This window comes from Dermochelys coriacea, chromosome 1 (genome assembly GCF_009764565.3).
Source record: "Dermochelys coriacea isolate rDerCor1 chromosome 1, rDerCor1.pri.v4, whole genome shotgun sequence".
Taxonomy (NCBI): domain Eukaryota; kingdom Metazoa; phylum Chordata; order Testudines; family Dermochelyidae; genus Dermochelys; species Dermochelys coriacea.
This window is the reverse complement of record NC_050068.2, coordinates 27,896,265-27,909,637: the sequence shown is the minus strand read 5'-3', so window position 1 is coordinate 27,909,637 and position 13,373 is coordinate 27,896,265. Positions and strand designations below refer to the sequence as shown.

The window sequence follows — 13,373 nt, the reverse complement described above, 5'->3', positions numbered from 1 at the left end:
TACGTAAACAGTTTAATTACACAAGTAAAGGATGACCGCGTAACCCATCTGGGGTGGAATAAAGCTGACCCCTGAGTCAGCTATGCATGGGTCATCCCCAATGAGAGAGCAAAAATTGTTTTCTTCCAAGTGTCAGTGTTTCCATTATTAACGCCTATTTCAAGGATATGTAACTGGCTGTAGAAATCTGGTTAGAATTCCTTACTTCTCAATATATGTGGTCTCAGGTCAGCATCACTTGGTGATTTTTAGCACATATTCATAACAATGATGGAGCTGCCTTTGAGTTATAGGTGATATCACCCGTATGGTGATATCAACAAATAATGGTGCTTAGAGCCTCGGGGTGGAGATTGAATATGCCGTGGGTAGAACTAAATTAAGATCTTCGTCTGGCAATTTTGTTGTATTTTACACCTAATGTACCCATAAGAAACAAAGGAAAGTCTGTTTTAACATTTATGTGTGTATGTTTGGAGCCAAATTCTCCCCCTCAATTATACTACGGCAACCCCCAGACTTAAATGAGGTAGCAGCAGTAGAATGGAAAAGAAAATTTGACTCTGAATGTTTTGATTTTCTGGTTACATAAATGTGTTGTGACGGGGCAAGGCCAGATGGCTATAGAAAAGTAGTGGGAGATAGATATATTAGCTCCAGGCTAAACAAATCCCTGGTACCAGGTTAAGTGAAATGACAGCTGCTTCAGGTCAATTAAGACACCTGGGGCCAATTAAGAACTTTCCAGAAGGCAGGGAGAAGGCTAGGTTGATGGGGACACCTGAAGCCAATCAGGGGCTGGCTGAAACTAGTTAAAAGCCTCCCAGTTAGTCAGTTGGGTGTGCATGTCAGGAGCTGTGGGAGGAAGTTGCGCTGATGGAGAGGCTGAGTAGTACACACCATATCAGGCACAAGGAAGGAGGCCCTGAGGTAAGGATGAAGTGGAGCTTGAGGAAGTGAGGGTTGCTGTGGGGGAAGTTGCCCAGGGAATTGTACATGTCTTGTTTCTAAAAGGTCAGCTACCATAGCTAATACTATTAGGGTCCCTGGGCTGGAGCCCGGAGTAGAGGGTGGGCCTGGGCTCCCCCCCAACCTTGGCCCCCTGATTAATCACTGAGACTGGGAGACAACAGAGACTGTGCAAGGAAGGATAACTTCTCCTCACCTCCCTCGCTGGCTTATGATGAAAATGGCTCAGTAGACTGTGACCCTTGTCTCTAGAGAGAGAAGGGTTACATGCAGGGTCACTATGAGCCTCTGAGGCTAGCGAAATCCGCCAGGAAATGCGGGACCCATGGAGGCAAGGACAGAGCTTTGTCACAACTGGTGTGAGCAGTGGGATTTCGTATACAGCATGGCGGAAGAAAGAGGTTTAAAAAAAAAGTGCAGTGGGATTTTGGATTTTTGGTTTGTTTGTTTGCTTTGTACCACAATGGAGGAGGTGATAAGAGCTCTGGTACAAGCCATGGCGGCCCAGCAGGAGGCCACCCGGGTTCAGGCAATGGCACAACAGGAGTCTATGTGGCTACAGCAGGAAACCAATCAATTATTGATGAGCCAGGCGACCCAAGATTGTGCCCTCTTGAGAGAGGTGGTGGATGAGCTGAAGATCCTCACCACCCAGGCCCGGGGGTCCGACAGAATGCTAACCTTGAGGGCCACTGGTTGTCTGCCAAAGATGAAGTCAGGAGATGACGTAGAGGCATATCTCCTCTCATTCGAAAGGACTGCTCAGCGTGGGGTGTGGCCCCAAGAGCAGTGGGCCAACATCCTCACCCCTTTTTTGTGTGGAGAGGCCCAGAAGGCCTACTTTGACTTGCCTGCCACGGATGCCACTGACTATGCCTGTCTGAAGGCAGAGATCCGAGTACGATCAGGGGTAACGGCAGCAGTAAGGGCCCAGAGGTTCCATGAGTGGAAATATCAGGAGAACAAACCCCTGAGTTCCCAGGTATTCGACCTCATACACCTCGCACGGAAGTGGTTACAGCCCGAGGTGTGCAGGCTAGAGGAGATTTTGGAGACCCTGGTCATAGACCATTACATGCAGGGACTGCCGCCAGATCTCCGCAAATGGGTAGGCCAGAACGATCCATCCACGTACGACGAGATGATCACACTAGTAGAAAGACGGATGACAGCCAGGGAACTGACCCAACTACCCTAGGAAGGCCCCTTTTGAAGCAAGCACCTGACCCCAACCCTGGAAGGTTGGGCAGCCGAGCCCCCCAGGGAGTCCTAGGTGGAAGAAGGGGGGGCCGAAAACCAGCGGGGACCCCAGAAGGAAGGGATTGGCCAGAGTGGGGGGAACCCCGGGACTAAACTCCCTAACCCCTGGGATAGGGGAGTGATTAAAAGCATTTATAGATGTTATGCATTTGGGGAGTGGGGACACATAGCAGCACAGTGTCCTAGCACCGAGGAACCTATGCAATGTAACTTGGGGAATTGGGAGGTCCCATGCTCCCTTATCCACCTCACGGAGGTCGCATTAGCCCTGCATAATTACACCAGGCCAGTGAGGATAAATGGAGCAGAGACTACAGCGCTTGTGGACTCTGGGAGTGCTATCACACTCATATTGGGTAAGCTGGTAAAAAGTAGTCAGCTGCTACGAGCCAAATGTGTAGCAGTGACGTGCGTGCATGGGGCCGTGAGCCATTACCCCACCATCCCAGTGGAGACAGAGGTTCAGGGAAACCCCATTGAGGTGACCGTGGGCGTAGTTCCTAAACTCCCATATCCTGTAGTCATTGGGAGAGACTATGCAGGGTTTGATAATTTACTCCCCCCGGAGAGGCTGGAGGGAGGTGGGGACCCTGAGGACAGCGACTCGTCACCAGGGGAATGTCAACCCCGATGTTCGCTGAGATTTCTCAGGATCTGTTCTCAGCCCCCTGAAAGACCCGGAAGACAAAAAAAGAGGAAGGCCGCGAAGGCCTTGGGAACCCGGCTCCTGACCCAGGGTCAGAAAACCTCCCTAGTAGGCAGATGGACGCGAGCAGCCAACAGAGAAACTTCCACCACAGAAGGTGAGCCAGAAGCTGCCCCCAGCCATGATGGCGGCGAGCCATTGGAACAAGCAAAAGCCGGCCCCTGGGAGCTTGGGCAGGTTAGTCCCGGGAGAGAGACTTTTGGGTGGGACCAGGCAGAGGACCCCAGATATGATAACGCCAGGAAAGAGGTGGCCGAGATCGATGGGATACCCGTGGATGGGAAGGTCCGGGGTCCCGGACCTTACTTTATAGTGAAGAAAGTTCTCCTGTACCATGTGGTGCAAATGCAAGAGCAAGAGATACAACAACTTCTGGTGCCACGAAAACATCAAAAAGCCATATTGAGTCTCGCCCACAGTCACCTGTTTGGAGGACAGCTAGGGGTAGAGAAAACCCAGGCACGGATCCTGCGGAGGTTCTTCTGGCCAGAAGTACATGAAGATGTCCGGCGATACTGCACCTCTTGTCCGGAGTGTCAGTTACACAGCCTTCACCCGCACTTGCAGGCTCCTTTGATACTTCTTCCAATAATAGAGGTTCCTTTCAAACGGATAGCCATGGATCTGGTAGGGCCCCTAGAGAAGACAGCTCGGGGCCACCAACATGTGCTTGTTTTACTGGACTATGCAACCCGGTACCCGGAAGCTGTTCACCTGCGCAACACAGCTTCCAAGACAATAGCTAAGGAGCTAGTACAGATCTTTGCCTGGGTTGGGCTACCCAAAGAGATATTGACTGATCAAGGGACACCTTTCATGTCCAAGTTGATGAAAGTTCTCTGTTCATTGCTCCATGTAGAAGCCCTATGGACCTCTGTATACCACCCGCAAACAGATGGCCTTGTGGAAAAGTTCAGTAGGACCCTCAAGGCCATGATCAGGAAAGTGGTGAGCTGGGATGGGAAAGATTGGGATACCCTATTGCCTTACCTCATGTTCACCATCCGGGAGGTTCAGCAAGCCTCCATGGGTTTCTCTCCATTCGAACTACTATATGGGCGCCATCCTTGGGGCATATTGGATATAGCCAGAGAAGCCTGGGAAGAGGAGCCAAATCCTGGAAGGAACATAGTTGAGCGTGTACTGCAGATGAGAGCCCGAGTTACACCCATTTTATGGGAACACTTGGAGAGAGCACAGGAGACCCAACGAACCCATTATAACCACCAAGCGAAGCTTCGACAGTTCCAACCAGAGGATCGGGTGATGGTACTGGTGCCCACAGCAGAAAGTAAACTGTTGGCCCAGTGGCAGGGACCCTACGAAATAATCAAAGCCGTGGGAGAGGTGAACTATAAGGTGCGGCAGCCAGGCCGCCGGAAATCGGAGCAAATTTACCACATCAATCTTCTAAAACCTTGGCATGATCGAGAGGCAGGCTTAGTCATGCAGGAGACCCTTCCCCAGGAGGATAAATTACACAAGCAAGTGAGGATATCATCCGATTTGACGCCGATCCAAAAGATCAAGGCAGCCGACATGATTAATCGCAACCGAGATGTGTTCTCTACAAAGCCAGGGCTGATGACTGAGACCTATCACCATATCCGCACGATCCCCGGAGCTAAGGTAACATTGAGATCCTACCGAATCCCAGCAGCCAAAAGAGAGGAAATCAAGGCCGAAATAAAGAAAATGTTAGAATTAGGGGTTATTGAAGAATCTAACAGTCAGTGGTCCAGTCCAATTGTTCTAGTGCCTAAACCTGACGGTACCATGAGATTCTATAATGACTTTTGCTGACTGAATGAAATATCCCAATTTGATACATACCCCATACCACGCATCAACAAACTGGTTGACTGACTGGGTAGTGCCCGATTCTTGACTACACTGGATCTGACAAAAGGGTACTGGCAGATTCCTCTGACCAAAGAAGCTAAAGAAAAGACAGCATTCTCCACCCCGGATGGGCTATTCCAGTACACTGTCCTCCCTTTTGGGCTACATGGGGCCCCAGCCACATTCCAGCGCCTCATGGATAAGCTGCTGCGCTCCCATACTAGTTATGCAGCTGCATACCTAGATGATGTCATCATCCATACGCCAGACTGGGGAACCCACTTGGAGAAAGTTGAGGCAGTAGTGCGCATCTTAAGGCGGGCTGGCCTCACTGCTACTCCCGCTAAATGTGCCATAGGGCTAGCAGAGGCTAGGTACCTGGGATATATTGTGGGAAGGGGCATAGTGAAGCCCCAAACAAATAAGCTAGAGGCAATTCAAAACTGGCCCCGACTGACCCGAAAGAAGCAGGTCCATGCGTTCCTAGGCATGGTAGGCTAATACCGATGTTTTATTCCCCACTTTGCCACTAGGGTAAGTCCCCTAATGGACCTGGTGAAGGCCTGAGGTCCAGACATGATAAAGTGGACCGACGTAGCAGAGGGGGCATTTACAGACCTTCAGACGGCCCTCTCTAATGACCCTGTACTCATAGCCCCGGACTTTAACAGGGAATTTATTTTACAAACAGACGCTTCCGAGGTGGGGTTGGGAGCAGTTCTGTCGCAAATGGTGGGAGAAGAGGAACACCCGATCATCTACCTAAATAGAAAGCTTCTCCCAAGAGAACAGAAATATGCAGTAGTCGAGAGAGAATGCCTTGCTGTCAAATAGGCTATGGGGACACTGCGTTATTATCTCTTAGGCCAGCGATTTACTCTTGTAACGGACCATACACCCCTCCAGTGGATGCAGCGGAATAAGGAAAAGAATGCAAGGGTCACCAGGTGGTTTTTATCCCTCCAACCATTCCAGTTCCACATATGGCACAGGGCTGGATGCCACCATGGCAACGCTGATGGTCTGTCATGAGCATACTGCCTGGCGTCCCAAGTTGCCCAACTCTATGGTGTTGAGCTGGGGGGGGGGATATGTGACGGGGCAAGGCCAGATGGCTATAGAAAAGTAGTGGGAGATAGATATATTAGCTAAACAAATCCCTGGTACCAGGATAAGGGAAATGGCAGCTGCTTCAGGTCAATTAAAACACCTGGGGCCAGTTAAGAACTTTCCAGAAGGCAGGGAGAAGGCTAGGTTGATGGGGACACCTGAAGCCAATCAGGGGCTGGCTGAAACTAGTTAAAAGCCTCCCAGTTAGTCAGTTGGGTGTGCATGTCAGGAGCTGTGGGAGGAAGTTGTGCTGTTGGAGAGGCTGAGTAGTACACACCATATCAGGCACAAGGAAGGAGGCCCTGAGATAAGGGTGAAGTGGAGCTTGAGGAAGTGAGGGCTGCTGTGGGGGAAGTTGCCCAGGGAATTGTACATGTCTTGTTTCTAAAAGGTCAGCTACCATAGCTAATACTATTAGGGTCCCTGGGCTGGAGCCCGGAGTAGAGGGTGGGCCTGGACTCCCCCCCAACCTTTGCCCCCTGATTAATCACTGAGACTGGGAGACAACAGAGACTGTGCAAGGAAGGATAACTTCTCCTCACCTCCCTCGCTGGCTTATGATGAAAATGGCTCAGTAGACTGTGACCCTTGTCTCTAGAGAGAGAAGGGTTACGTGCAGGGTCACGGTGAGCCTCTGAGACTAGCGAAATCCGCCAGGAAACGCGGGAGCCACGGAGGCAAGGACATAGCCTTGTCACAGTGTTTAAAATTCCTCTTGGTTTTCATGACCAAACCCTGGGAGTATGACCTGCTTGGAGGATTTCTTGAGTTATTATCTAATTATCAGTTTCTCTCTGTCTATTTATCTTAGTGTTTTATATTGCTGCCAATCACCAAAGTAGCTGAGCCCCTTCCCCTTAATAGCAATAGCAAAGTCTCTCGTGTACTTCATAGTCGCTGATTCTTCACCCATTGATTTGTTACAAATTTTTTTGCATTTATTTGTTCATTCATTTTGAGGGGAGGTTGTTTGGAGATGAGGGGTGTCTGTGTTGTGAATGCCATTCTTGCTATATGGAAATGTGTCTTTGGAGAGGAAGGTGTTACAACTTGGCCCTGTGCCCCTCTGTGTAATCAGCAATCTGTTGCGAGTGGACCCAGTAGCTGGATCCAACGTGCTTCAAAAGGCAACTGGGTCTGGATAGAGTCTAGTCACTGTTTCTAGCTCTGGAACCATAGGACACACTTGCAGGCTCACATCTCTTGTCTGATGCCCTTCTTTGGGAGATGGGACTCTGCAATCCAGTTGCCCCGACCCCAAAACCAGTGCTTCAGACCTCTGAGCCCCCCTAGTCTTTTTCATGTGCTCTCTCAGAGTCCCACCTAGGGTGTGGGCTCTCTGGGCTTCTAGTTTAACCCCTTTGGGGACAATGCGACAGGGAATCATGGAACACAGGCTTAGCATAGGAATTTCTTCACCACAGTCACTTTACTCTTCAAAGCACCCTCTCAAAGCTGATGGCCCTAGATTGCCTTCTTGATGGCTTCTCCATTATGATCCTTCAATAAGGTGTCCACCATCTTTCCCCAGCAAGGTGGCTATATGGAATGCAATTCCATAAGCTTGCTTTGTGCAAGGTTAGAGGTGTTCAGCGTTATACAAGATTAGGGTGACCATATGTTCCATTTTGGCCAGGACAGTCCCCTTTTTAAGCCCTGTCCCGGACATCCTGACTTTTTTTGGCAAAACTGGGCTTAGGTCTTGTTTGCTCTTGCCAAGCTGGGCATTTGGTCTCGTTTGCTCGTGCCAAGTTGGCAAGAGCAAATGGGACAAATGCCCAGTTTTACCAAAAAAGTGGGGTGCGCCTTCCTAAGGGGACAAGGAGGAACATACGATAGGGCAAGCAGTGACGCTGGGCGGCGGTACTCAGGTGGTCAGCCCCAACCCCAAGAGGCAGGGCTTGGGTGAGTGGCAATGCCAGGGGGCTCGGGCCAGCCCCGTATTGGAGTGAGAGGCCTCGGGGCAGCCCCATGTGTGGTGGGGGCTCAGGCGAGCAATAACACCAGGTGGCTCAGGTGAGCCCATGTGGGAGGAGTAGGAGGGCCTTGAGCCAGCCCCGCATGGTGTCCTGTTTTCACTTTCGGAAATATGGTTACCCTATACAAGATGGAGGTCCTAATAGAAAATTGAATTTACCATTTGATAATAACACATCCTGTTCTGTCACAGAAGGTTTGGCAGCATTTCCTAAAATCCTGTCTGACTTTGGATTTGCCTAATTTCCGCAGGAAGTTCCTTCCACAGCCCAATCCCATCCAACATCAATTTCATCCTCCATGCTGGAAGATGAAATGGTCTAATGTTGCCTGGTACACTTGGTGTCTAGTTAGAAAGGAAAGGCAATTCCAGTAAAATATTTGTTATTTATGATATAAAACATTTTGGGCCAAATTCTACTCTCAATTACAGCAGTGTAAATCCACCAAAGCCAGAATTTCTTACAGTATATGTATGTTTAAAAAAACGTATCTTGTTAGACAAAATCTGATCTGTCGTGCACCTGTTTTACAGTGGTGCGGCTCTATAAACTCTTGATTTATATTGGTGGAAGTGAGAGGAGAATCAGGCCCAATAGCACCAGTTCTTTAAGGGTCAGTCTGCAGCACAACTAATCCTCTGCATCAAGTGTGATTTATTAGGCAATTGCTCACATCACATGGCCTCCTCTGGAACACCAGCAAGTCGGACAAATAACACATTATAGATTCACAGACTAACACTCTCATTTCATGGACCGCAAAGAAAAATACAACAGCTCAAAGTTCATGATTTACACTGCTCTTGCAGTGTCTTTTTCCCAAATGGCTATTTTTTGTGCCAACTGCTATTCCAAATATGATTGTTAAAAATCATTTATTAGATATCGAGAAGTGAAACTGTCCAGCTTATCTGAAAATAAAACACACAGTTACATGGATGGGGGGAAAAAGGGGGAGGATAAATATACATATATTACCATGACTTTAGAAAGCATACATTGAGGAAGTCTGCATTTTCTGTGCAATGAGAAAACAGACGAATTCTATTAATGGATGTAACATGTGGGTTGGGTTTAAGCTAGAGTGTAGTTTAAATAGGGATGTCAAAGCCAATTTATTGTAACATATTTTTCCTTTCAAAATATTTTAAGAAGTACCAAAGTTTGCACAACATCTTGGCAAGCTGGCCTGTGGAAAGGAATACTCTCTGTCTCACAGCTAGCATACAGGCTGAAGAATGTGGCAGTGACTGAGCAATTCTGGATTATTTCCTGAATTGAAAAGAATGTGTGCAAGACAGAATTGTGTAAAAGCCCATTAAATTTTCAGAGGTGCAATTTTAATGCTGCCCTGGGGGCTGCAGGTGGCTCCAAAAGAAAGTTGTGGATTTTATTTCATATTTAGACGGTTAAATGCTTTACTTATATGGCTCTGTTTGAATGCCCCAGAATTATTTTAAATTAGAAATAATAATAACCATCAATAGAGAGACAAAGTGGGTGAGGTAAGATCTGTTGTTGGATCAACTTCTGTTGGTGAGAGAGACAAGCTTTCAGGATTCACAAAGAGCTCTGTGGAGCTTGAAAGCTTTTCTCTTTCCCCATCAGAAGCTGGTCCATTGAAAGGTATTACCTCACTCTCCCATATCCTGAGATCAACATGGCTATAACAATATTGCTAACAGTGGCCAGCAATGTATTTTTTCCTTCCCTGCTGGTAGGAGAAGTAATTGGATTAATTTACAGTTTGTTTTTCATGTATGTTTTGGGTGGGTGGGTGTGTCTGTGTATGTGTGTGTAGAACTTATTGAGGGAAAGCTAAGTCACAGAAATTAACTTTGCTGGTAGTTCTCAGGGTAACTATTCCTGTCTCTTGTGAGAGTGAGTTTTATAGTCTAGTTTTGGCACCTGTGAAAGTTCTGACTCTGGCACTCATGAGTCTCTGCCATTGGTGAAGTATAATTATCCCAGTGGAATGTAGCTGTCGCGGAAGATCATAGTCATGGAGGGAGAGGTCGTCTCTCAAGTAGCTAGAAGAATCCAGTGGACAGAATCATGGAGTTAGACTCTAATCACTGGGGGAGCCCATGCAGACCGTGAATCACCAGGGAGATGTGTTCTTGGACACTTATGGTGTGGAGCAGACAGGTTGCTGCATATTGTATCAACTGGAGGTTTTTCAGATTGCATGGCTTCATTTCTATGAGTTGTAATAATTAAGCCTAAAAGTCAGGAAAATGATGTCCCCATCATTTTAGCTAATGCCCCAGTAGCTCCTGTCTGATCTATAGCTGCGCAACTTTGTGCACATGGCATTGGAGTTCTCCAGGTTTTTGTGTGATAATACGGGGACAGAGGTAGCTCTTCTTCTATATTTATGGAAGGGTGGAGGTCTGTCTACTGGTGAAATGAGTCAACAGAAAGGATTCAGAGTAGCAGCCGTGTTAGTCTGTATTCGCAAAAAGAAAAGGAGTACTTGTGGCACCTTAGAGACTAACAAATTGATTAGAGCATAAGCTTTCGTGAGCTACAGCTCACTTCATCGGATGCATTTGGTGGAAAAAAACAGAAAGGATGTTGCTGTAAGCAAGACCTTTTTTTTTTAGTCTAGTTTGTAACAAGAAAGTAAACAGAATACATATAGATGAAAGAGGAGGAGCAAGGGGTGGAGTCTTGGGGGAAGAGGAGGGGCCAGGGCAGGGTCATGGAGAGGGCAGGCTCCTGCTTTTGCCTTTTGAAAAGATGGTCGCCCTATCCTTCCTCTCCGCACCCCAATGTGGCCTTGTGTGGAAAACTACAGAGAGGAGCCAGCTGATTGGGCCAGAAGCAGCCAGAGCAGGGACCACTGAACATTCAGAGAACTTCAACAGTGTTGATTGGACTTGCTCTGCCTTGTGCTTATTGGCCATTTGCTCCAAACCCCCCCCCCCACACACACACATCGTCTCTTCACTTCAGATTCATTCCACACCTCCTTTACCTTCTCAGCCCCTGTTCTGACCCCTCTTCTCCCTCCCTTCTCCTTTCTTCCCATTTAGAGAATCCCCTCCTAACTCACCCATCCCCACCAAAAAAAAAAATTCGTGGAACTACCATATCATTTGCTGCCATAACGTTGTTCCCTCTGCTTGTGTATTAGACCCCTCTCCCCACCCTGCGTCTGTCTTGTCTCATTAGATTGTAAACGCTTTTACTCTTTTCTTTCACCAAGATTGTTCCTGGGGGAACATGAAGGAGCCAATGCAAAGGCACCAGTCTTTGCACTGTGAAGTGACAAGTTACCACTTTCTTGCTTTCTTTCAAGGTTACAAATAGCTGTCACTTCTAATAGAGAGTCTCAATATAATAGTTGTTTTTCCTAACCAAATTTTAGGTGTCAGTAGATGCAGTCTTTGTTGCCATGTAATCATACAAATTGCCATGTGTTCTTATGGGAGTTCCCTGTAAAATTCTCAGGACAGCTCAATTACTTCCTTTGAGGTTCCATAAACTCCTGTTAGAATGTCAGGTTTTCCCACTGAAACCACATGGTAGGTTTTCAAAGCTTTCCATACAGCGTTAGAGTTACTTCCTCTGCTTGATTCTTTATCGGAGCCTTTGTTGTCAGTCTCTTGTCCTGCAGCTTAAAGAACAGCGTCCCACACTTGATCTTTAATAATCTAAGTGTGTAAAATGAGTCATTGCCTTTTCTTGATGATTTTTAATTTTATTTTATTCATTTTCTCATTCCTAAGATGTTTCTTCTTTTTCAGGATCAACACTCTGTGATAGGCCAAGGTGCAGGCCCCAGTCCAAGTTCCAGTACTTGCTCAAATCCAAACACTGGAAGTGGTTACATGAACTCATCCCAGCAATCAACGTTGAATCAACAACTGATGGAAAAGAAACAGGCGTTGCAGAGGCAGATGATGGAGCAAAAGCAGCAGCTCCTTCTACAGCAGCAGATGTTGGCAGAAACAGTAAATTTTCTTTCTAATTCCTATTTTATGTTTAATAAATTTTCATCAGATTCATAGATGGAAAAGATCGGTTAGATCACTTTGTCCATCCACTGAACATTCACGCTTGTTCCCTATAGAATATTCTTGATCACTCTGTTCAGCCTATTTTAAATTATTCAAGTGCTGAAGCTTCCACTACTTCCTTTGGGAGACTATTCCACAGTCTAACTGTTCTCACCATTAGGAGATTTTTCCTGATATTGAGCCTAAATTTCCCTTAGCTCAGTTTCATTTTAATACTCCAGATTATGGCCCCAGTCCAGCAAAGCACATGCTTAATTTTAAGCATGTGAGTGGCCTCAATGGATCTGATTCTCATTTATACTGAAGCCACTGTGACCACTCTGGCTATGTAGAAAGGCTTTAAAGTGATATAAATTATGTTTACACCCACTTTAAGGCTTCTTTACATGGGCAGAGTGGTGTAAAGTGGTTTTAGTGCAAAGGGGAATCAGAAGCATTGGGTTCAATGTCAAGTGCTTAAAGTTAAGCACTTGCTTAAGTGTCTTGCTGGATCATGGGCTGTATAAATCCCATTTCATATTGTTGACACACCTTTAGATACTAGCATCCAGTTATCATATTTCCCCTTTGATTTGAGGGAAGGCGGAGAGTTTCTCTTTGTGTAGCAGGATTGTCATGTTATGAGATACAGGATGTGCACATGCTGCCTTATTTGTAGTTCTGAATCCTAGGGGCCCAATTCTTCGTTACCCTGTAGCTTCTGCAGCCATTGACACTATTGTAAAGTGGATGTGAAATCATACCAGTTTGATTGGTAGCTCCTTATATCCACTTTGCACTGATGTCGATTACTGTGTAATGGGTGGAACCATGGAGAATCAGGCTCTACAAGCATCTTGAGAAGTGCTAAAAGGAAAGTAAACGAAAGTTAAAGGGAAAATTAAAATAATAATTGCAGAGTGAATCCCTCTGTGGATCAGCTTGTGTTTGTTTTTGTTTTGCACTTGTTATATACACACAAGTTCATAGACACACACATAAAACAATCTCAGTTGCAATTTAAAGGAATTGCTGCAGACCAAGATTTTTATGGGAACTAAAAGGTTTCTGTTCTTCACAAGGGTTCAGTTGGACAGTTCTTTAAGATGATCCTGATCAATCTTAATCAGACCACAGGTTCCAAAACTGGAATATGGAAATGCCTGAATACCACAACAAAGAGTGTTCTCACAGTGTTTATAACCATCGCTGGAAGCAGAAGAACCAGATTTCTCACAAGAAGGTCTGTTTGTGTGAGATTTCAGGCAGAATAGTTCTGATTTCTGATCACCTTCAGATAAATATCCAGAGCCTGATTCTCATTTACATCCAGGCCCCTTTTCACCATTCTGACAATGTAAAGAATCTGGAAAATAAATTGTAATTTACATCTGCTTTAATGCCCCTGGACATTGCCAGAGTGGTGTACATGAGCCTTTGTGTAAATGAGAAATCTCTCTCCCCTTCCCCACCCCAAAACTTTTGGATACTTAGGCCATGTCT

General features: G+C 46.5%; 1 protein-coding gene across 2 annotated transcripts in view; it reads left to right on the top strand.

The window, feature by feature from the left end:
* Positions 1-13,373, top strand: part of MAML2 (mastermind like transcriptional coactivator 2) — a 294,181-nt gene that overhangs the window by 260,973 nt on the left and 19,835 nt on the right. For both annotated transcript variants that reach the window (XM_043504180.1, XM_038387379.2), the window contains exon 4: positions 11,619-11,825. In XM_043504180.1, the coding sequence (XP_043360115.1) occupies positions 11,619-11,825 (207 nt within the window). The remainder of the gene's footprint in view (positions 1-11,618; positions 11,826-13,373) is intronic.